General features: G+C 40.2%; 1 protein-coding gene across 6 annotated transcripts in view; it reads left to right on the top strand.

Moving 5' to 3' along the window:
• The window catches only part of ATRNL1 (attractin like 1), a 1089767-nt gene that overhangs the window by 568222 nt on the left and 498294 nt on the right, over nucleotides 1-23251 (top strand). For 4 of the 6 annotated variants that reach the window (XM_061635905.1, XM_061635908.1, XM_061635909.1 and 1 more), the window contains exon 25: nucleotides 2967-3028. In XM_061635905.1, coding sequence (XP_061491889.1) covers nucleotides 2967-3028 — 62 coding nt within the window. Of the gene's footprint in view, nucleotides 1-2966; nucleotides 3029-5082; nucleotides 5152-5943; nucleotides 6186-23251 lie in introns of those variants that run through there. The other 2 variants (XM_061635912.1, XM_061635911.1) reach the window with 2 other exon arrangements.

The following is a 23251-nucleotide window of genomic DNA, read 5'->3' as shown; positions in this document are numbered from 1 at the left end:
TTCATGTAGCCCAAAATAATCCCTCCTACCTGGTAACAGTTCCCCAAAGTCTTAGACAGAGGTCTTTTCAAGTCCTACTGTCTGAGTTCAATTTTTAACTGGAGATGAACTTATTGCTGCAAATCATGTGCTCTGAGTATAGAGTTCTGTAAACAACACTGAAAAACTACATTATTAATGTGTTTTGTTTTCAGTGTTTGTGTTCTCATGTCATGGTAAGCTATAAACTATGGCTTGTCATGCACAAGCAAATCACACTCTGTTTCCTCCTTCCCTCTAGAGCAGCCTTTTTCAACCAGTGTGCCTCCAGATGTTTTTGGACCACAACTCCCATCAGCCTCAGCCAGCATTGCCAATGGTCAGGAAAGATGGAAGTTGTGGTCCAACAGCATCTGGAGGCACACTGGTTGGGAAAGGCTGCTCTAGAGGAAACAAATACTCAGACCTAGTTTAGCATTATGTCTCAACCAGGGTTCATGGTTTGCTTTGCTTGAAATACAGTACAATGATAAACTATGGTTTGTTCTTGGCTTACCAGTTTGAGTGAAACAATTACAACCCACAGTTCAAATATAACGCTAAACCATGTTCATGGTTTGTTTCCACTAGTGGGGAGTAGTGAAGCAGGATCTGTTCATTTGTGCATGATAAATCATGGTTTATGGCTAACCATGTTGTATGAACATATCCACTTTGACCTACACATCAGAACAAAACCCCTACAATTAACTTCTAATTTTTGTGTATTATTTTTTGTTTAAACTTACATGTTTATTGCTCATTATTATTATTGTTGTTATAAACAAACAAACAAACAAACAAATATTATATCCCATCCTTCCTCCTGAAGGAGGCCAGGGCAGCAAACATATCCATTATAAAACAACTCTAAAAAGCATTTCAATAACATTAGCTAAAAACCAGTGACCTCAGGATTGCCATGAACAGTGGCTTTCAGTTATTAGTGCTTCAGGCAAAGTTTTCATGGGCTTAATTCCATTCATAATTTTTTTTTCTGCCTGACTTGTTGTGTGAACAGCCAAAGACCTGACTTGCTATATGATGGTTTAAGATTCTGCTGCAACATCTAATGTCATATTGTACTATTCACTGTGGAAAATGAAATTATGAAGAATTAAATGTATTTAGCACTTGAATGAACAGCAACCTCCTCTGGTTCACCCCATGGGGCACAAGAGTTGGGAAACAGGAGATGAGACTTTGGGCCCCATCCACTCGGTTTTCATCTTCCCTTCCAATCCCTTCCAAATTAACCTTAATTTAATGTTAATTTTAAATTTAATTTTATTGTATTTTTATTTTTAAGTTGTATTTTAATTTTGTTTTTAATATGTTTTATAATCTACACTTGCTTGTATTTTAATTGTGGTTTTATCTTGTTGTACACCGCCCTGAGAGCTTGTTGCTATAGGGCGGTTTAGAAATGTAATTAAATAAATAAATAAATAAATCCCTTTTTCTTTACTGTTGTGTCTTTCAGTTTGCAAGTCTGAAGGTAGGGACTGTTTTATTAATCTTTATAAGCCACTCTGGGAGTCTTTTTTGACTGAAGAGCAGGGAAAGAAGGCTTCAAATCAGTAAATCAGGCCACTTCCACAAATGAAAAAGAGTGTGCAAACAGATGCAATATTTCATGATCCTAAAAGTTGCTGTGGTGAACTGCCACAAAACATAATGTTAAGTAGGTGTTCAAGGAAATATGGTAGCAATGCAGGAAGAGAAAGGGATGTAAATAAATATTTAGGATTAGAATGTATGGCTGTGGTGCAAGAAGCGAGCTTAGCTCAAGTAAATTCTTCTAAGACCATCACCTCTAAGTGGAAATGTGCTGCTGTACGCAACTTCTGGAGCACTCCTTTGCAAGGTATTTGAAAACAGAATTATTGAAAACGTTGCATATATGCTACAAACACTGAACAAGGCTGACTCTAGGGATATCATTAGCTGGTGCAGTTTTGTGTTTTGTTTTTTAAAATATAAATATGTTTTGAAAGTATTTAAAAAAAAACAACAATGAGAATGCACTGCAAAGAGAAGTCTAGTGTAAGTTATTTCGAACTTTCCTGAAGACCTACCCCCTCCTTCAACTATCTTCCTGTTTTGGAAAGCTGAAATTGCCCATCATCTGTTTAATCAACTGCACCACAACAATAGCAGATGACTCTTTCTTGAAGATGGCTCAGTTCATGCTGTTCTACATGGCTCTCTGCATGCAGATGAACCTGGGAAGGGAACTTGCCTTTGTTCCTGTTTGCACATGTGGTTAGGGCTCCTCATCTAGCAAGAAAAATGTGCAGATAAGCTTTCTTTCATTGGGTTAGATTTTAAATATTTTGCAAGCTTCTTATTGCCATTTTAAAAATGTAGTGACATTAAATTACACTTCATATATCTGCTGTTGAATTGTTTTATTTGCTTTGGAACTGATTGGCTTAACAGTCTTAATTAACCAATCTAAAAGGTGTTCTGTAGCCAGCATTCTCCATTCTCCTGCCACAATTGTAAATTCCTACCTTCACCCTTAATAATTTCCTCAAATGCCCTTCCAAATTTAGGCAAAAGCAAAAGACCAGCTTTAGTTTTATTCCCAAGTAAATGTGGATAAGATTGTGCACTTAATATGATAACATAGCTGTTAAAACTGTGTTCTCTGTTTCCCAAGTCAAATATATTGAATTGGATATATGTTCATACTGAATACATTCATATTTCCAGTCTGCGTAGCTGTTAATCTGAGTTAAGACACTGGCAAGACTTGATGTACTAGTAACATAATTCACTTACATAGTATAGGCCTTAAAACCGATGTGCATAGTTCACAACAGGTTGACTTAACTCTGAAGGTTGACTTTGGCCATTCTGCTTTTATTTAACTGACTATAGAGAAAGTTTTAAGCAGCCTCAGGAAAAGTTGACAATTACTTTTATTCCCTTTCTATTTTCAGATTGCTTTTTCACAACACAATACCATCATGGACCTGGTACAGTTTTTTGTCACCTTCTTCAGGTAAATTTTCAGCTCTCAATAATTCTATAATTAATATACATTAAGTTATGTGATGTCAAAATTTGGATATTCCTTCCTATTCATAGGCTGCTCATCTTATATTATACAATCTACAGGTACTGAAATAACACTGTTTTATTTTATTCTTTTGATGATTTGTCTTGTCAGTAGTCACACTTGCATGCTGAAGGTTATCTCCTCATATGTAAGGTTAAGGATTTTTCCAACATGTGAAAATGGAAGCATGACATGTATGTATTACATGGCTTGCCTCTTTATTTATTTCAGTATTTATGGCAGTAGCAAATTTTATATTGTCTTTTCTTTGTTTGTTGCACTATTATTTGGTTTTGCTTACAAGCTTTATCCTAAAGATGTTTTCCAGCAGGGGTGAGACTCTTCAGTGCACAGATTTATACTAGGGGTGAACCAAAATGGACACTCTAAATTTGTCATCCTACTTGGAAGTGGTAAACTCAAGCTGGCTGTTCCAGTGCTATTCTGAGGAAACAAACCAGTTGCAGGGTAGGGGATACAGCTGCGGCAGGGAGCTGCTTACTGTATTTTTGCTGGCAGCTTTTGTAGCAGCAGAGCAGCAGCAGGGCTCTAACAGCTGCCACTGCCATTCCTCTTCGGCTTCCCTGCTCCCACGGCAATTGTAAGCTCCCTCCACTCCCCCAAATCATTTATCCCATTTTCTTTCTGTTTTGTTTGAAGCCATGATTAGTAATACTGAGATTGGGGAAATTTGTGTGAAAGAGCAGGGAAATACTTAAAGCATCTCCTTACTCCAGATTGCTGAACTATAGATTGTTATGTCAGCACCCGTCCAATGAGCCTTTTTAATGACTTTTTTTTTTGGTAAACATACATCCTATATAATGTTTCCAAATATCTTGATTTTAATAATAAAATAAAAAAGTTAAAGTTAGATTCTCAGTCTACATAGTTAAAATTCATGGATTTTGCATTCCTAGAGCATGTGACTTAAAACTAGATAAATTTCAAGTAATATTTTAACTAAGATCTAGATGTTACATCTGGGTTACATTTCTTTAAAGAAATTTCACAGTTCATTTTGGGAATAAAGAAGAGACTTGCAAATAGTGGATGATATCCAGCTATGAGTACTTAGGTTACTTGCTCTATTGCTTCCAGTATGTTAGCTTTGCATATGACATCAGATATAGAGAGTCAGTGTGGTATAGTGGTTAAGGTGTTGGACTACAACCTGGGAGACCAGGGTTCGAATCCCCACACAGCCATGAAGCTCACTGGCTGACCATGGGCGAGTCACTGCCTCTCAGCCTCAGAGGAAGGCAATGGTAAAAACCCCTCTGAATACCACTTACCATGAAAACCCTATTCATAGGGTCGCCATAAGTCGGAATCAACTTGAAGGCAGTCCATTAGCACTGGATATTACCATTTAGCTTCAAGAATTGCATGCCAAGTATAAATTCTTGGCTGTTAAGTTTTCACAAATAATGTTTTGTTTTGCATTTCCTGTATTTGTAAATGAGTGAAAAATCTACAGTAACTCCAATATGCATTTGATTTTTTAAAGTTTCATTTCTGTTTTAGGTTAACAACAATTATACATGTCACTTGTCCAGACTAAGTGGACTTTATAGCATCAGTTGCGCAAACATCCTTGTCATTTTATTCCACATGGAAAGTCCTTTCATTAAATGCTTAATCCCGTTTTGACTCCCTCCTTCCCTATCCCAATTAATAAAATGGTGGAGCAAAAATGGGATTCTGTAATTCTTCCTAGACTGATTCATGGCAATGGCTTTACAGATTTATGTTCCACCATTTATGAGCCTCTGGGACAGATATTTGTTATTAATGTATCTGCGAGCTTGATGGAAATAAGTGTTTTGACAGGTAATAAGTTGGCTTAATGTGAGCAGTGAATAAATCTGCTTCCTGTTTCCTTAAAACAAAACAGAAACACATGTATATATTCGCTTGTTCATATATGTTTTATTGGGGGAAGGGCTTTATGCATAGAGACTGAAATCCTGTTGTTTGTGCTCTTTTTCTAATAGCAATCTTACTTGGGAAATCAGCAATTAATATTTCTTAGCTTGGAATGCCAAGATAGTTTGCGTCCCTCACGCACAATATCTCCTGGAGCTCCTTTTGAGGTGCAGTTTCTCTACAAATGTGCATTAATGGCTTCCTATCAATTCAGCACCTTTTTAGTCTGTGTTTTTTTATTACTTACAACAGGGATCTTACAGTGTTCTAAATCTTGTGTATATTTTCCGTATTCTTTACTATTTTTAGTAAATTATGCTTAAAGAAGTACTAGAATTGGAAGCTGCTTATTTCTTTTTTCCTTTGGATTGTGCCACCATTCCATGTAAAGAAGGTGGCTAGACTGGCAGTTGAATCTTACTTCAACACTGTTACGTGCTAGCATCCTTCAGTGTACCTGAGGGCAACAGACAAACTTAGGGGATGCAAGACAGACCATTTGGCACACACAGCTGTCTTTCAATACTTCTTTCCTACTCCCTTTCCCCTGCCCCCAGCATCTGTCGCCTGCGGCTGCTACCTCACTCTCCTAATGGGTGGGCAAGCCCTGCATAGGCTCTTCTTTCTAGTTTATTTCTTATAATGTAATGCACTCTTCTCCTCTGAAGTTAAGATAAAACATTCAACTAGCTAAACTAGGGTTTCATTTGTGATAAATGCTTTAAATAGAACTCTTCTGTCCTGTGATGCAGAAAGTAAACTTGTGGCAAATTGTGACAAAATGTGGGCATGCACTGTTGGGGAAATGGTTAGCGAATTTTTTTTTGTTTAAAAAAGGACAGTAAAACTTTGCTGTAGGCAGTAATGACATCTACATTATGGCAAAAGACAAGCTGCTTTCTCAAGCTGCCTGTCTGCCTTCCTTTCAGATTCGGTTGGTATGGAACTGTGTGAAATGAGTGACATCAAAGAAATGAGCAACCTGTTTACAGCTGTGAAGAAGTATTGCAGGATCTTAATCTGCCTTATAATAAACCTAATAGTAAGAAGAAAGGAAGAGAACAAAGCTTGGTCTCTAATTTTGGATTCTGTATATGTGATTATATTATAGTTTATCAATTAGTACAGAATCAAATGAAACTCCATCGCCAAATTCATTACAAGAATGTTAATCAGGTAGCTCACTAAAATGGTGTTGTAGTAAGTAAAGCATTTAACCAAATAATTTATTTCATTTTGAACTAGTAATCTTGTTCCCCTTCTTGGGAGACAAGTGTTTTTTTTTAAAAAAAAAAGTTTGGTATGTTCCCAGTTTAATTGTTCTGGAGTTGGGGAAATTTACAAATATTCTTGCAGATTTCTCTAGTGGTATTGAAAATATGTAATGAGAACTGAAGTGAATTTAAAATTAAAAGAAAAAGTGGACAGCATATCCATTAGTTTGGGAAAATGCAAAATATTTTCTCAGGTTCTGGTTTGTGAAAATGAACATCCAACACATGTGAAGCTTGGTGAGACCCTCTCAAAAAGAACAACAGCGTCCTAAAATCTGAGAAGTTGGATGCTCCCTCAAAATTGGGAGTTCTAGATTTCTATTGCATTGCTACCTCTGGATAAATGATTAAAGTACTTTGTCCAATTTTCTTATATTGTGTGGTAGATGGTTAGAATGTACTTTGTTTATACATATACAGTGCTAAATAAACACTTCCATTGATCCTTCCTGGTTTACACTACCACTCTATTACTTTTTTTGAACTCAAAATCTGCTTCCCATAAGTCTGGCTTCTGGTAGCTTTGGGTGTCATATTTCTGGGCCTATTTAATTGTGTATTCATTATTTTAACTGGGATCAAAGTGCAATTTCTATCCTATCTGGGAATTAACTTTAGTCTAGGGGTGGGGAGCTATGGCCCACCAGGGGCTGCTGGATTTGAATTCCCATCATCCTTGACTTAAGACCAGGGGTGGAGAACCTCTGGCCCACCAGATGCTGTTGGACTACAATTCTCATCATACCTGACCATTGGTTATGCTTGCTGGGGCTGATGGGAGTTGGAGTCCAACAACATCAAGAGGACTACAGGTTCTTCATCATGCTTTAGACGGTAACAGATGTTTTTCTCCTGCCATAGAGTGGTCTTCATAATCAGATGTGTCCAGAGGGACTGATAATTTTATAGTTTGGGGCATTGCAATTCTAAAAGCCCCTTCTCTTAATTGTACAGCTCTCATAAAGGCAAACCACTGAAAAACATGTATGGAAGACATGAGCATGACATTTTTTATTTATTTTATTTATACCCCGCCCTTCCTTCCAGCAGGAGCCCAGAGCAGCAAACAGAAACACTAAAAACACTTTAAAACATCATAAAAAGACCTTAAAATACATTAAAACAAAACAATGTTAAAAACATTTAAAAAAACTTTAAAAACATCTTTTTAAAAAAGGGTAAAAGTTACATTAAAAGCAATTCTAACACAGACGCAGAATGGGATAGGTCTCAACTTAAAAGGCTTGTTGGAAGAGGAAAGTCTTCAAAAGGCACTGAAAAGACAGCAGAGATGGCGCCTGCCTAATATTTAAGGGGAGGGAATTCCACAGGGTAGGTGCTGTCACACTAAAGGTCCATTTCCTATATTGTGCAGAACAAACCTCATGATAAGATGGTATCTGCAGGAGGCCCTCACCTGCAGAGGGCAGTGATCGACTGGGTATATAAGGAGTAAGACCGTCTTTCAAGTATCCTGGACCTGAGCTGTATAGGGCTTTGTACACCAAAACTAGAACCTTGAACTTGGCCCGGTAGCAAATGGGCAGCCAGTGCAATTCTTTCAGCAGCAGGGTGACATGTTGGTGATACCCTGCCCCAGTGAGCAGTCTCGCCGCTGCATTTTTGCACCAGCTGCAGCTTCCGAATCAACCTCAAGGGCAGCCCCACATAGAGCACATTACAGTAATGCAGTCTGGAGGTTACCAGTGCGTGGACAACAGCGGTCAGGTGTTGGAATGGTGATGGAAAGAGCCTGAATTCCATGTCCTTTGCAGTCTATGGAAAGGTGGAAGGGTGGTAGTTCTGAGCCATGGTAGTAGTGGTAGTGGTAGATTTGCGCCATGAATATCATGGAAGATGGGCTTATACTTTCACTTTAAAATAGATGATGGGAAAAGTTTAAAGTATATCCCTTTAGTTTAAAATCGTTTTATTATAAAACCAATATGCTCACACCATCTAATAAAAATCTATTAGACAGTGTGAACATGTTGATTTTATGATAAAAGCATTGGTGTAAAATAATTTGATATATTCTGTGCATGCATTGTATTAAATGGCAATGTGAGCAGTTTAATATGTATGAATTAGTACCATAGAAAAAGCAGTAAAGGTCAAAATGTGGCCCACCATTTTCGAAAACTAAAATACTAAAGGATCTTGGATTTCTTTATCTTTCTCATGAATTGATATGTAGCTTTCATTTTCCTGGACTGAATTTAGGTTCAGTCTTCTCATGTTCTCACTGCAGCTCAGGCATGACTTTAATGTCCATGTAAAGCCATAGTTTACAGTGGTATGACTGCACGACTTTCTGGTTACATTTTATATTCATAAATCAGTTTAAGTGAAAACACCCTACAATCAGATGCTAAAGGACAGCTTGGAAAGAACAACAGGTAACAAAATGGAAAAGAAAAAAAGAATCCAAGGCTGCAGTCCTCATATTACCTACTCGCAGTCATGGTGTAGTCTCATAGATTTCAGTATAAATACAGTGAGGCTTCGCTGGGTAAAGTGGACTGTGAACTATAACTGGATAGTCTTAATTTTTTGATTATGATAAGTGATACAGAATAAGAACCCTTGGCAGTTGAACCTACCATTGTATCCTGCTTCTGGAAGCAGAGACTTCTGGAGCTGATTCCTGCTAGGAAAACCCTTTACTATTCACCAGAGCCTATACAAAATTGCATTAGCATCTATAGTTCTGAGAGGTCTGAAATGTCTAAGATGTCTGTTGTGTATGGGTATGTCTGTGGATTCCCTCTGCTCCCAGTATTATGGCACAATCACTTACATACCATTATGCTATGAGAAGGATTGATACAATTATTGATAGAGTAAGCAGTGTCGTGGTGTTGCCAGTGCTGGATGTGATTTCCAACACAGTGAAATCAGCTGTGGAATGGTTACATGAGCAGAATGTGAGGGCAACCCTGAAAAACAATGATACTGTTCACAATGTTTTTGGAAAGGAAAGGGTTTTTCCCTCTGTCCAGTGCCCACCCATCCAATCTCCTCCCCTTCCCCTCCCCTCCCCTTCCTCCCTACCCCTACCCTTCGTCCTCTTCTCTCCCCCTTCCCACTCCCTGCCCTTCCATGAAGTCATTCACCTATCCTAAGCATGATTGTACAGGAGTAAATCCCATTGAACTCAATAAGCATGCAAATGATCAAACCTTGCCCTCCTTCCCTCCTGCCTGCTCCTCTCCCGCTCCACCCCTCTGCCCTTCTTCCTCCCCTCCTTCCTCCTCCTTTACCCATGCCCTTCCTTCTCCTCCCCCCATCCCCTGTGGTCTGTTTCACCTATCCTAAGCATGATTGGAGAGGAGTAAATCCCATTGAACTCAATAAGCATGCAAATGATCAATCCATTCTCAGCAAACTTGCACACGTTCCCATTTCTTACCTCCCAGATTAAAAAGCAGAAAAATTCACTAATATGCAAAAAAAACCCTTGCAGTTTAAGAATATACATTGGTATGACACATGTCCTTGGGAACATGAGTGTGTGAACCTGCCACCCACGTGTCCCATGAAACACACCTCCTTGAGAGGAGGAGGATCTTTTGCTAGGGATAAAACAAGCGCTTTGCCCTGAAATGTGCCTAAATGGTGCGTGTATAACCCAAGAAATGCAGGTCCAACCCAGACTAAAGCAAAGCTTTCTTTTATTGAGAGAAAAGAGAATAACATTACAAAATTACTGGGTGCATGGCAGCATTAATCATTAATATCCTAACCCATTCATAACTTTAAACTAAAGAGATCAAAGGACGCTATTACTATAAAGAGTGACAGGTAGGAGAGATTACCTATCCTAGGGGCAGTGGAATATAGCTGAAGTGATGTGAAGGAGCTCTGACCCAAAAGCAGGGAGGAATCTGTTTGCCTCAAGGCTTGTGCTGAGAACAGAACAGAATCCCTGCCTGTTCTGTCCCTGCAGTCCTTCTTTGAGTTCTTTGAGAGTGTAGTTCCCCATGTTGGAGCTCAGATCACCATTACCCCCCTCTTTGGATCTCAAGCCTTGCTTTTTAAAGACAATTTTTCTCTTCCAACTCCCCTGAAAAAGGAGGGGTCTGGGTATGAGGTGATTTCATGTGTATGTATGTGTGCTTGCATGTTTCTTGCTGACCCTGAGAAACGCAGGCTACTTTCTAATGCTTGCTTTGAACAATGGGATAGTTCTGCTAGGATTGAGGGAAGTCTGCCAAGGAAGAAGATAACATTTATTTCAGTCTCTCTTGGTTATTTTTGTTGCTCACAGGATGCCCTTGCTGTCCTTCACACAGTACCTCAGGAATGCATAACCAGTAAGACAACGGGGTGTGGGGTGGGAATTATAGTCCAGAATGCTCCAGGGCCTTGCACCTCCTTGATTCCACTTGAACCAAAATGGAGTTTGTTAGCTGAGCACTCGTAACAACATATAGCCAACAGATATTTCTATCAAACTTTAAAAAGCAGGGAAATTGGGCAGCTATAGTAATGCACCAGGGGAGCAGGAGCACCTCCTCTCTGAGATATTGTATTGCCCTACAAATTTGTAAAAATGCAAACACAATTTGGGTTGGTCTTTCACAGTCCAATTCACTTCCTGTGTAGCTTGGAAGGATTTGGTAACATGTGCCTCTGAGGATATGGGGAGTGGTGGCAACACCTGCACTCAGCCTAAATAACAGGAACAAAACATGTGCTGTGCAATGTAAGTCGCTTTGAGTCACCTTGCTGAGAAAAGTGATCAACAAATGTAATAAATAATAAGAGTAATAACATGTAGTGACCTGGTGTTATGTGTGAGTGGACATGCCTGTGGCCTGCTAAACACATGCAACATCAAACAACTTAAAATCTTAGATGAACAGACATGTTTGCATATATAACAAGTTATTAGAAAAGTTGTATATATTGTATATTTAATTGGACTTTTAGCAGTATAAACAATATATGCAACTTTTCTAATAACTTGCTATAAATGCAAGAACACCTTAGAAGGCCTCACTATGGATCATCCAGGTACTGAAATGACCATTACAGGCAGTGGTGTGCTGGAGCCGGCTCGCACCGGTTCACGAGAGCTGATTGTTAAAGTTTTGAGAATTTTGCGAGCTGTTTGTTAACAGAGGGAGCAGGGGAAGTCTTCTGCTCTTCTGATTGGTGGACAAAAGACATGTTCCAGAAGCATGGGCTTCTGGGCAGAGCTTAGAAAAGTTACTTGTTTGAACTGCAACTCCCATCAGCCCAATCCAGTGGCCATGCTGGCTGGGGCTGATGGGACTTGTAGTTAGGGTTGCCATATTGCCCGGTTAGCTGGGTTTTACCCAGATTCTTTGTATGCCACCTGGCACCCATTTAGCCCCTTAGGTGGCCTGGATTCTTAGCTTTAATTAAAAAAAAATTAAGTTTCTAGGTGGTCCGGTTCTCGAGATATACATAAAAACGTCAGCCACCCCTCCACTGTTAAATCTTTTTTAAAAACAAATCTGTCCTTTATAGCACTTCGTAGCTCAGTCTAACCCCGCCCGTTTAGGATTGCAGCCAATCAGTGTGAAGCCAGTTTGGTTGACCTGGGCAGTGTCTAGAAAATCTCATTGCAATGCCAGAAAATGGTGGTCCCCCCCCCGTTTATCTGAAAATCTCATAAATTGGGTAAGTATATACATTTCAGGTTTTTTTCCTCTTGTGTGCAGGAGTCAGATCCTGGGCAGTGTTTTCAAAACCTTCCCAATACTTGCTTTTGTGGGGGTAAACGCAATACTAATCCCATATGCCCAGAGTAAATCCCACTGAATTCAATAGGACTTACTTTTGAGTAGACATGGTTATGAATGTGCTGTAAATTAATGAGACTTTTGAGTGAATGTAAAAAAGAATTGTGCTTGTGTTGTAACTATTTCTGTCCCCCCTCCAGTCCTATTTTAAAGCAAGTAGGCAGGTATTACAGTTTTTATTCTGTAGGAAACTAATACTGATTTTTTAAAAACTAATACTAATTTTTCTGCAATGACCAACTGGTTTGACAATAAACTATTATATTATTATTATTATTTATTAAATTTATACCCCGCCTTATGGCCAAAAGGCGCTCAAGGCGGCTTACAAAAAAAAATGAACATAACAATACATCAATATAACATAATACATCAATAAAATAATACAATTCTCAAAATTAAATAACAATTCTCAAAATTGAATAACAATTCTCAAAATTAAATAACAAATAACAATATTAAAAACAAATTATTGAGCAAGTGTTACTTTAAATACATGTATATACATGTCCACAAGCCAAGAACAAGAATAATGCTGGCAACTGTGTTCTTCGTTATCAGTCAAATTACTCATTATTTTCACAATCAGCTGGGTTCTTCCTTTTCAGACGTTCAAATTCTTCGGTCCCCCAGGAATAAACGAGATAGGTTCTGATGAAGGGAGGGGCCACCCGGAAGACCTGGGAATTAAACCACCTCCAAACATTGAGAAACTTGATATCGATGGCGAACCGCTTGGCGTTCTCCAGATTGCGAAAGATCTTGTCCGGCAGGAGGGTAATGTTCTTTTTCAGGCTGCTGCTAATGACAACGGTGCTGCCGCTGCCGCTGTTCCAATCACTGCCTCACCCGCCCCACTCCACCATTTTTTCACCTCTGATATAGGATGCTGGGCACGCAGCTGGGTGTAAGCCACTGGTCCTGGTGGGCTTTATTACTGAATTAATCCAGAATTCTGTCACCAATCCAAAGCTGAGCACATATCCTTGGTTTTGACCTTTTCAGAATCTACAATATGATTCAGGAACCTCATGTAGTCTTCTTAGTAAATGTTGATTTTTGAATAGTGATGCCTTTTAATGCATCAGTCTCTCTTTATTCATTGCACTTTCCCCTGAATCTAACCACAAGTTGTTATTCTGGACACTAATTTAAGCAGCATATGACATTATCCTGTTTGTTATTTAAATAATTATTAAAGGTATGATTAATTATTAAAAGGTTCGTGATTTTTGTGGGAATGTCATCAGAAACTGTGGAGAGAGAAGGTTACCAAAGTATTTTTTTTAATCTGCTTGCATCATAAAAATGAATTATATGCAGCACATGGTGCCAGAATGAGAAAAAAAATATTGCAGCTGACATGAGAGAGAAAAAAGAACTATGATTTGTCATGGGCTGAAAGATTGCAGGGTTCTCGGCACAGAGAAGTGACATAGTGTTACCTTTCCACTTTGAGTTGGAAGATCTGATGGTCTGTATATGGGATGTATGTATTTATACATCTGCAGTGTGTGTATGGAGTCTTTCCAATAACCCTGTGAGGTAGGGTTGGGAAACCAAAGCAACTCTCAATAAGAAATAAATCCCTTTAAAATCCAATAACCATAAAGCAAGAATAAACAGTTGGAAAACAGCCTAACGAGGCATGATTCCAAATTTTGGGTTGGGTGAATGAAGTTTATTTATTTATTATTTGATTTATATCCCCCCCTTCCTCCCAGTAGGTGGCCAGGGCGGCAAACAAAAGCACTAAAAGCACTTTAAAACATCATAAAAAACAGACTTTAAGATATATTAAAACATCTTTGAAAATATTTTTTAAAAGCTTTAAAAAAACATCTTTTTTAAAAAAAGAAAAGGCTTAAAAACATATTAAAAAACAATTCCAACACAGACTCAGACTGGGATAAGGTCTCAACTTAAAAGAACAAGTTGAAAGAACAAGTTCCTTATCACTTGAGGCTGTAGTTCTCTGCACACTTGCCAGTTTGAGTAAGCCCCATTGAATACACTGGGACTTGCTTCTGAGTAAACAAACATCGGATTGCACTATAAATATATTTACAGATTGTGTAATTCATAAACATATTTGAGAGTCATGTTTATATAAATATTTCCTCATACTGTGTCCTAATAAGTATTTGATTTCACACTATGATTGTAGATGATTTTTTCCTCTACATTTTAAGTGTGCCCTTCTTCCTGGGGGTGGTCATGGTTCGTTGTTTTCATCCTGAGGGGAGGATAGGCTGAGAGATGGTGAGTAGCACATTTAAGGTCTCTTCACCTCCCTCCCCTTTTTTATTTGTATTATTTTATATTTCTCCAATATCTTCCCCTGGCTGTTTTTATGTATTTAAATATTTTTAGATTAAATAAATAGGAAATCATAATTGTGAACCTATCCTTATGTTTTGGCAAAGTGATGGTGTGAAGGCATGCTGGTAGAACAAGTGTTACGCTGCAGCCAACTCAGAAGGGACAGGAAGGTGGGAGGCATGAATTTGAGGCGCCTCCGCAGTCAGAAGAAGCAGAGTTGGGGATTGTTGTGTCTGAGCAGGAGCATGCGGGAGGGGGGCAACCTGCAGCCATTTCCCACGAGTAACGCCCTTTCCGAGGAGCCGAGCACACCGCCCCCAGTTGATGCAGAGAACTTGTGGGAGGAAGTTTCAGAAGCAGTGCCAGCTCCTCCTTTCCCAAGCAGTTCCCAGGAGGATTCCAATGAGGCACCGCCTCTTGACCTCGAGCCTGTTGTTCGGGAGCAGGTGTCTTCGGATGAGCAGGTGGAGGCGCGGCCCCTGTCTCCTCGTTCCCGCCGCCGCGAGAAACGGACAGGGCAAAGACAGGAGTTACGAAGGAGTCAGAGATTACGTTCGAAAACATTTCCTATATAAGCCTGCTGCTCCCAGGGGGAGGGGTGTCGCTGAGTCAACTTCCTTCACACGCTGCAGAGCATGTCTAGAGTATAGTTAGGGACTCTAGTGAGTTAGCATAGGGTTTTCTATGAAGCGCAATGCTTTTGATGTATCCATTACTCTAATAAAACAAGATTTACTTGCACACACGCTCCAGCCTCATTCTTTCAGCTCTGGGCGGGACAACAAGAGACCATGTTTGAGGCATGTTATAAGGTGTTTGAGGACTTTGTCACATGTTACTTTTTGAGACCTGTAGATTCATGTTGGAAAGAACACATGCACGTATTGAATGGTGGCTTGGGTGCTGTTTTTCAGTCTACGCTGCATGCGTATGGCAGCTAGCATCATAACGTGAGAATGAAAAACATTTGGATCACCATTCACTTGTTTACTTTTCTCACTATTGAGACCACTTCATATATTACTTTTTCATACACAGAAATTTAATCTTTGTATAGGAAAAAGTATTTTGTAAAATATGAAGGACAGTGGCGCCCAGTCAGTATAACCACTGTACAAGATCTACTCAGCCACTGTAATTACCTTTTTGTTTTGAGTGCCCTGTCGTCTGGGTCTTGGTTCAGGTGTGTATCCAACTTTGATGTGCTTATGGAAGGGGTGTGCAAGTAGTGCCCCCCCAAGTGTGGAGGCTTGGACAAACATTGTGTTATGGAAAACCAAAGTCTGTGTGAAAGTACATATTTGGGAATGCCATCACTGTAATCCTAAGCACACTTAATAAATAATGTCATATCGAACTTGCATGTCACAAAATATTTTACGGTCATGTCTATAAGCACCAGGAGGGTAGCCGCCCAGGGGGTCTTAGTCCCTCTGCTTTTTTGGGAGCAGGGTCCCTATGTCTCCAAGCATCCTACTATCAGCATGAAAAAGGAGTGTGTTAGTCACTGAGAAGAGTCTTCTAATATGCTTCCTTGCCTTTCCTGCTGATTGGAGCCAATCAGAGTGAAAGGAGGTGAGTCAGCCACTGAGAAGACTCTTCTCAGTTGCTAACGCTCTCCACTTACTTGCTGATTGGCTCCTAGAGATGTTTGTTGTGAGAGAATGCATTAACAAAGATCTCATTCTTAATCCAGGAGCAAAAAAGGGTGTATGTGGCTGCAACTATCATGAAGGGACTCTGCACTTCTGAATTTTCTACTAAACAACTGATAAATACCTATGTAACTTTGTGTCTGGAGACTTATTATTAAGAATCACTTTCCATAATTGTAAGGAGGTATGTCCACACGCAAGCATCCCGGGCACCTAAATGAGGGGTGAGAGCAGCATAGGGACATAAGCAGATGTCTTATACCAGGGGTTCCCAAACTTTTCTTCTACATGGACCACTTGAAAATTGCTGAGGGTCTGAAAGTATCTGAAAAATTACTATGGGCATATGCAAGATAATTAACTCCCATTAGTGATAAGAGCAAGAATTTATAATTATTATTTTAATTAAAACAAGAGGCTTATCAGTACTTTGAAGAAGTTGTTGTTGTTATGTGCCTCCAAGTCAACTATGACTTATGGCGACCCTATGAATCAGCGACCTCCAAGAGCATCTGTCATGTACCACCCTGTTCAGATCTTGTAAGTTCAGGTCTGCGGCTTCCTTTATGGAATCAATCCATCTCTTGTTTGGTCTTCCTCTTTTTCTACTCCCTTCTGTTTTTCCCAGCATTATGGTCTTTTCTAGTGAATCATGTCTTCTCATTATGTGTCCAAAGTATGACAACCTCAGTTTCATCATTTTAGCTTCTAGTGACAGTTCTGGTTACATTTGTTCTAACACGCAATTATTTGTCTTTTTTGCAGTCCATGATATGCACAAAGCACTCCTCGAACACCACATTTCAAAGGAGTTGATTTTTCTCTTATTTGCTTTTTTCACTGTCCAACTTTCACATCCACACATAGAAATTGGCAATAACCATGGTCTGAATTATCCTGACTTTAGTGTTCAGTGATACATCTTTGCATTTGAGGACCTTTTCTAGTTCTCTCATAATTGCCCTCCCCAGTCCTAGCCTTCTTCTGATTTCTTGACTGTTGTCTCCATTTTGGTTAATGACTGTGCCAAGGTATTGATAATCCTTGACAAGTTCAATGTCCTCATTATCAACTTTGAAGTACATAAATCTTCTGTTATCATTACTTTAGTCTTCTTGACATTCAGCTGTAGTCTTGCTTTTGTGCTTTCCTCTTTAACTTTCATCAGGATTCGTTTCAGATCATTACTGGCTTCAGCTAAGAGTATGGTATCATCTACATATCTTAAATTACTGATATTTCTCCCTCAATTTTCACACCTTCATCTTGGGCCAATCTCGCTTTTCATATGATGTGTTCTGCATATAGATGAAACAAATAGGATGACAAAATACACGCCTGTCTCACATCCTTTCCGATGGGGAACCAATTGTTTTCTCCATATTCTGTCCTTACACTAGCCTCTTGTCCAGAGTATAGGTTGTGCATCAGAACAGTCAGATACTGTGGTACCCCCATTTCTTTTAAAACTGTTCCATATTTTTTTGTTATCTACACAATCAAAGACTTTGCTGTAATCTGTAAAGCACAGGGTGATTTTGTTCTGAAATACCTTGGTCGATTCCATTATCCAGCGTATGCTTGCAATATGATCTCTGGTGCCTCTTCCCTTTCTAAATCCAGCTTGGATTTTTTTCCCCTGGAGAGCTGGTTGTTAAATATTTACCAGCACACCACTGATTGCAGGTGAAGATATGGAGCACAATCTTGTGCCCTGCTTTCCTGAAACTAAGGGTCAATGGGCTTTCTGTGGTGAGGGCTGCTGACAAGGGCATATTGATGTACTGGGGCCCACAGCCAACTGGGCCCCCAGATTCCAGCTTCATTTGTTATTTAAAGGGTAAGTCTCTAGACCTCCTAGAAAAAAAAGTCATGAAGGAAAATATGCAGGTGACCTTCTAAGCTCTTTCTGTGAGATGAGTCAACCTGGCTGTTCCCACCTTTCAGTGTTTCTAGCCAATGACTGAAGTCAGAGCTGTGATTGAACTAGGTGATAGGAATCTGTGGGGTCCTAAAGATCTTCTGTTTCCCCTTCCTGTTGAGTGCACTTTTTCTGCTTCTGAATCATTTTGTAGACCTCTGTGGGATGTCTTTTTCACTCCACCTTTTCTGTAATGCATTTGTCTGAGATCAGGGATTCTCTAGAAATTATTTTGTGTTTAATTGGGCTTGCTCATTCCCAGGTAAGTGAGTACAGGATTACAACATAGACTTTAGTTTAGCATTGTTATCGGGACAAAGCAAGAGACTTGTGCCTTTAACAGCTACATGGCAGGCAGAAATTCAACAGGTTAATCAATTACAAGGAAAGCTTCACCTGTTCACATTCTGTATATCAGACATTTTATTATGTGTGTGGCTAATGGTTTATTTTGGGGCCCTTTATAATAATAAAATAATAATAAAATTTTATTTCTAGGCCGCCTATCTGGCCGAATTAACGGCCACTCTAGGCGGCGTACATAGACTAAAATATAACATAGAGTAAAATATAACATATAATACTAAACAAAACCCCAGTAGTCTATAGACATCCCGAGCAGCAGGTTCACGCACACATACACACACACGGTCTCTGGCCCCTTCAGCAGTTGCTGCTTTTGTAGCTGGAGAGAGACAGGGCCCCGCCCTTCCAGGCCAGGTGGAAATCAGCCAGAAATGCAGGGAGCAGGTCTTGCAGAAACTCACACAGGTAGATGGTCTCTGGCCCCTTCAGCAGTTGCTGCTTTTGTAGCTGGAGAGAGACAGGGCCCCACCCTTCCAGGGGTCTGCAAAAGAGGAAACAAAACATATGCAAACGTTGTGCAAATCTGTGTTCTCTTTTGTGGGTGGTCGGGGAGCCCAATCCACATACCGTGCACTGGGCCCATAAAATCCTGTGGGCATCTCTGTCTTTGGAGTGGGTAGTTTTGTCCAACTTCCCAAGTTTCCAATGACATTTAGTTGGTTGGCACAAGTTATTGTTTGCTAGTGGATGAATTACTGTCTTTGAATGATAGTTACTAATTCTTGTCAACTGTCAACATTGGTCAGTAGTAACCTTGTATAATGTTACAGCAGAGTGAATATAAACAAGTGTAATTGCCAGGCACAATTTATAGGGAGAAAAGTGGCTAAGTGAGTGAGTGGCACTGTTCACAGAAGTATTAGCAACTGATATAAATAGACTTATATGTTCTATGCAAAACAGCACTGTTCTCTGCATGGTAAATTTGAAATGAACTTGGGTGATGTTACTTAATTTGAGAATTCCACTTTAGAAGGAAAACTGCACATTAACATTTAAATGACTTTTGATTGCACTTGCATTTTAATAGTTTATTTTAGATTATATAACCCATATTTGAACCTTGCTTACACTCCTGGCTAAAAAGTGGTGCTCTGTTGCCAATAATGAAGCAGTTGCAAGTGAGCAAATTCTTTATAGATTATCCACATGAGAATGATTGTAGTAGCATAATAATTATATGCTGAGACGATGAAAAATCGTAACAAGAACCTTACAACCATTATCTTGACTGTTATGGATGAGAATATTTGTCCTGACTGATAGAGATATTTAAAATATCAAAATAGAGTATAATAGTGTAGCTTGTGTTATATTTGACAAGATTGGCTAACATCATAGTAATGGTCTGAGATTTTTGCTAAAGATACCAAGTTTAGATCCAGTGGTCAGGGACACATAATTATCACCCAGTTTCAAACCTTCCATTCTTTGTGCTAGAGCATGTAGTGGCTACTCAACTTCAGTGAATTTTGGATTATGATGGTTCCAATCCAGTTTAAGGCCCAGGTCTGGGATGGAAACAACCATGGTCACCCTGGTGGATTCCTTACACCATGGAATAGATATGGAGAGCAGGGCCACCGACAAATATGTAGAAAGGGTCAATTTCTGCCAAGGCCAGTGCCTGGAGGGGGGCGAAACTCTTAGACTTTTTTTTATGAAAACTAATTGCACTAGAAAAAATGTTATACATCAAAATGTGAGCTGCCCCCTCCCACTATTTTTGTGAAATGACCTGGCCAGCTGTTCAATTCCCCACCCTTTCAGGTTTTTAGTGAATGAGTAATGTCAGAGCTGTGATTGACAAGGGATTTGTCTAGAAACCCTTGCAAGTACTGAAAAGAGCTGCCTTTTCTAGGTTATCTGTTTCCTGCCTCCTCAGTGAGCAGGGTAGAGGGAGCTGTGTCAACTGGTCCAGAGGAGATGCAAGTGAGCTAGCTCTCAGAGAGAGAGTGAACAAAGTGAGTGAACAAAGAGAGCTAACAGGAGTTTGGCAGAGGAGGTGTAGAGAGGAAGTGGCAGACAAAGAAAAAGAGGACTCTGAAGCCATGTGCTCCTAAGGGCTCCATAGCAACTTGATTGGCAGGGGTGTGGGCCAATAGCTGCTGGCTGAAGGGGCGTGGCCTGATAGCTGCTGAGTGCAACTAGGAGCAGCTGTGTGTGCTGCAAGTTTTCATTCTGTTTCCTGATTCCTCACTGAGCAGAGCAGAGGGAGCTGTGTCAGCTAGTCCAGAGGAGATACAAGCAAGCCAGCTCTCAGAGACAGAGGAAATAGAGTGAGCTAACAGGAGTTTGGTAGGGGAGGTCCCTACATTCCCCCCCTTGTACGGTGCACCACATACTAGTGGGACTTTCCTATTTACCCTGCAGGAGGACTGGACAAGGCACAGGCCATTCCAATACAAGTAGAAAGAAAGAAACAAAAGGCATAGAGACTATGGATGGGAAGGACATTCCAGTGGTGGTGACCTGCAAGGTGTGTGCAATGTTTGTTTTCTTGCTTGAGAACAACATGATGTACACATGCAACAAGTGCAAGCTGGTGGTACTGTTGGAAGAAAAAGTGAGGGCCCTGGAATGGCGGTTGGCCACATTGAAGCGTATGAGAGAAGATGAGTTCTTAGATAGAACACTGGAACAACAGCAAAGAGAATACAGGAGATGGAAGAACAACAGCATGTTGAAGCAGAAGAGGAGACTGTTGTGGAGAGCAACAACGAAATGGAGGAAACTGTAGAAAAGGGAGACAGGAGCAGAAGAGCGAGAAGACATCCATCACCAGTAGAACTAAGGAACCACATCAAGACACTTGAGCATGAGACTAAAGGACAGTCTGTGGGGAAGAATTACAGGGGACCCCATGCGACAGCAGGCGAGAGGCTGAAGCTCAGTCAAACAGAGGCAATGAAACCATGCCCCATGACAAGGAGAAGAGACGAGTAGTAGTGGAGGGAGACTCCCTACTGTGTGGGATTGAAACCCAAGTATGCTGAAAAGATCCATGGATTCACCAGATATACTGCCTCCCTGGAGGATGGATTAGAGATGTGACGGAAAGGTTGCCATCACACATAAAGCCCACTGACAGATATCCCTTTCTTCTCATCCATGTGGGAACAAATAATACTGCCAAGCAGAGCTATGAAGAAATCATGTCAGACTTTGAAGCTCTGGGAAGGAAACTCAAGGACTTTGGGGCCCAGATAGTTTTCTTGTCCATCTTTCCAGTACTTAGAAGAGGAGTGGAAAGGAAAGGAAACTACTCCAGGTGAATGACTGGTTACAAAGGTGGTGCCGAGGCAAGAGATTTAGATTCTGGGACCATGGGCTATGCTTCCTGGAAGATGGACTGCTGGCAAGTGATGGGTTGCACCTCACAAGGACTGGGTAGAATGTGTTCGGCCACAGCATGGAGAAATTCATAAGGAAGGCTTTAAACTGAATCCTGAGGGGGAGGCAGATGTAAACTTGGCGGTAACAACTAACAAAGGCTTGTGCACAGTAAGAGGAACTGAGAACGGCTCTAATGGGGCCCAGTAATAGTCTTCATAAAAATGTAGGAAGGAAGCCAGGCCATAAAGCACATGGTCTTTGATGACTGTATACTAATGCCCAGAGTATGGGAAACAAACAGGACAAACTTGAACTCTTAATATAGGAGGGTAATTATGACTTGATAGTTATAACTGAAATTTGGTGGGATGATTCGCATGACTGGAATACAGCAATTGAATGATATAACTTGTTCAAAAAGAACAGAAGGAATAGAAAGGGAGGTGGAATTACACTATATGTTAAAAATATATATCCCTGAGCAGAAATACAAGAGGATGAGCTTGGTAGCTCCACCGAGAGTATCTGGATTAAAATTAATGGAGCAAGGAATAAAAAGAACATGGTGGCTGGAGTCTGCTACCGACCACCCAAACAAGGAGAAGATGAGGATGAAACTTTTGCAAAGAAAATTGGAAATGTTTTGAGGAAGCATGGTGTAGTAGTAATAGGGGACTTCGGATTACCCCGGTATCTGTTGGGGGACAAATTCTGCCAAACACAGCCCCTCCGAGAAATTCCTGACTTGTATTGGAGATAACTTTCTCCACAAGAAAGTAGAGGAAGCAACTAGAGGATCAGCTATTCATGATTTGATTCTAACCAATAGAGATGCCTTGGTGGATGAAGTGGTAGTTATGGTAACTCTGGGGGAAAGTGACCAAGCTATACTAGAGTTCTTGATTTTAAAGGAAGCAAAAGCTGAGCATAGCCATACATGTACCCTGGACTTCAAGAAAGCCAATTTTAATAAACTCAGAACAATGGTAAGTACGGTTCCATGGCAAGCAACCCTAAACAGAAAAGAAGTCCAAAATGGGTGGGAGTTTCTAAAAGGGGAAATTCTAAAGGCACAATGGCAAACAATTCCATCATGGAAAAAAGGGGGAAGACAGCAGGAGAAGCCAATGTGGCTTCACTTAGATGTTAGAGATGACCTGAAAACAAAAAAGGACACAGGAAGTGGAGGGAAGGCCAGAACACAAAAGAAGAGTACAGACAGGTAGAATGGAATTGCAGGGATGGTGTCAGGAAGGCTAAAGCTGAGAATGAGCTGAGGTTAGCGAGAGATGCCAAAAGCAACAAAAAAGCTTTCTTCAGGTACATCCATAGCACAAGACAGAGAAAAGAAATTCTGGTACAGCTACTCAATGAAGATAGCAAAATGATAACAGATGACAAAGAAAAGGCAGAAGTGCTCAATTCCTACTTTGGCTCAGTGTTCTTCCAAAAGGGGGTCTATGACCCTCCTGAGAAACGTGAAGTTAAAGGGGCAGGATTGCAGGTCAAGGAATATCTAATCACTTTGAATGAGTTCAAATCTGCAGGGCCCAATGAACTGCATCCTAGAGTATTGGATGAACTGGCTG

Source organism: Rhineura floridana, chromosome 7, assembly GCF_030035675.1.
Source record: "Rhineura floridana isolate rRhiFlo1 chromosome 7, rRhiFlo1.hap2, whole genome shotgun sequence".
In the NCBI taxonomy this organism is placed as follows: domain Eukaryota; kingdom Metazoa; phylum Chordata; class Lepidosauria; order Squamata; family Rhineuridae; genus Rhineura; species Rhineura floridana.
Note: the sequence above shows the minus strand (reverse complement) of the source record. Positions and strands in the feature narration are given on the sequence as shown.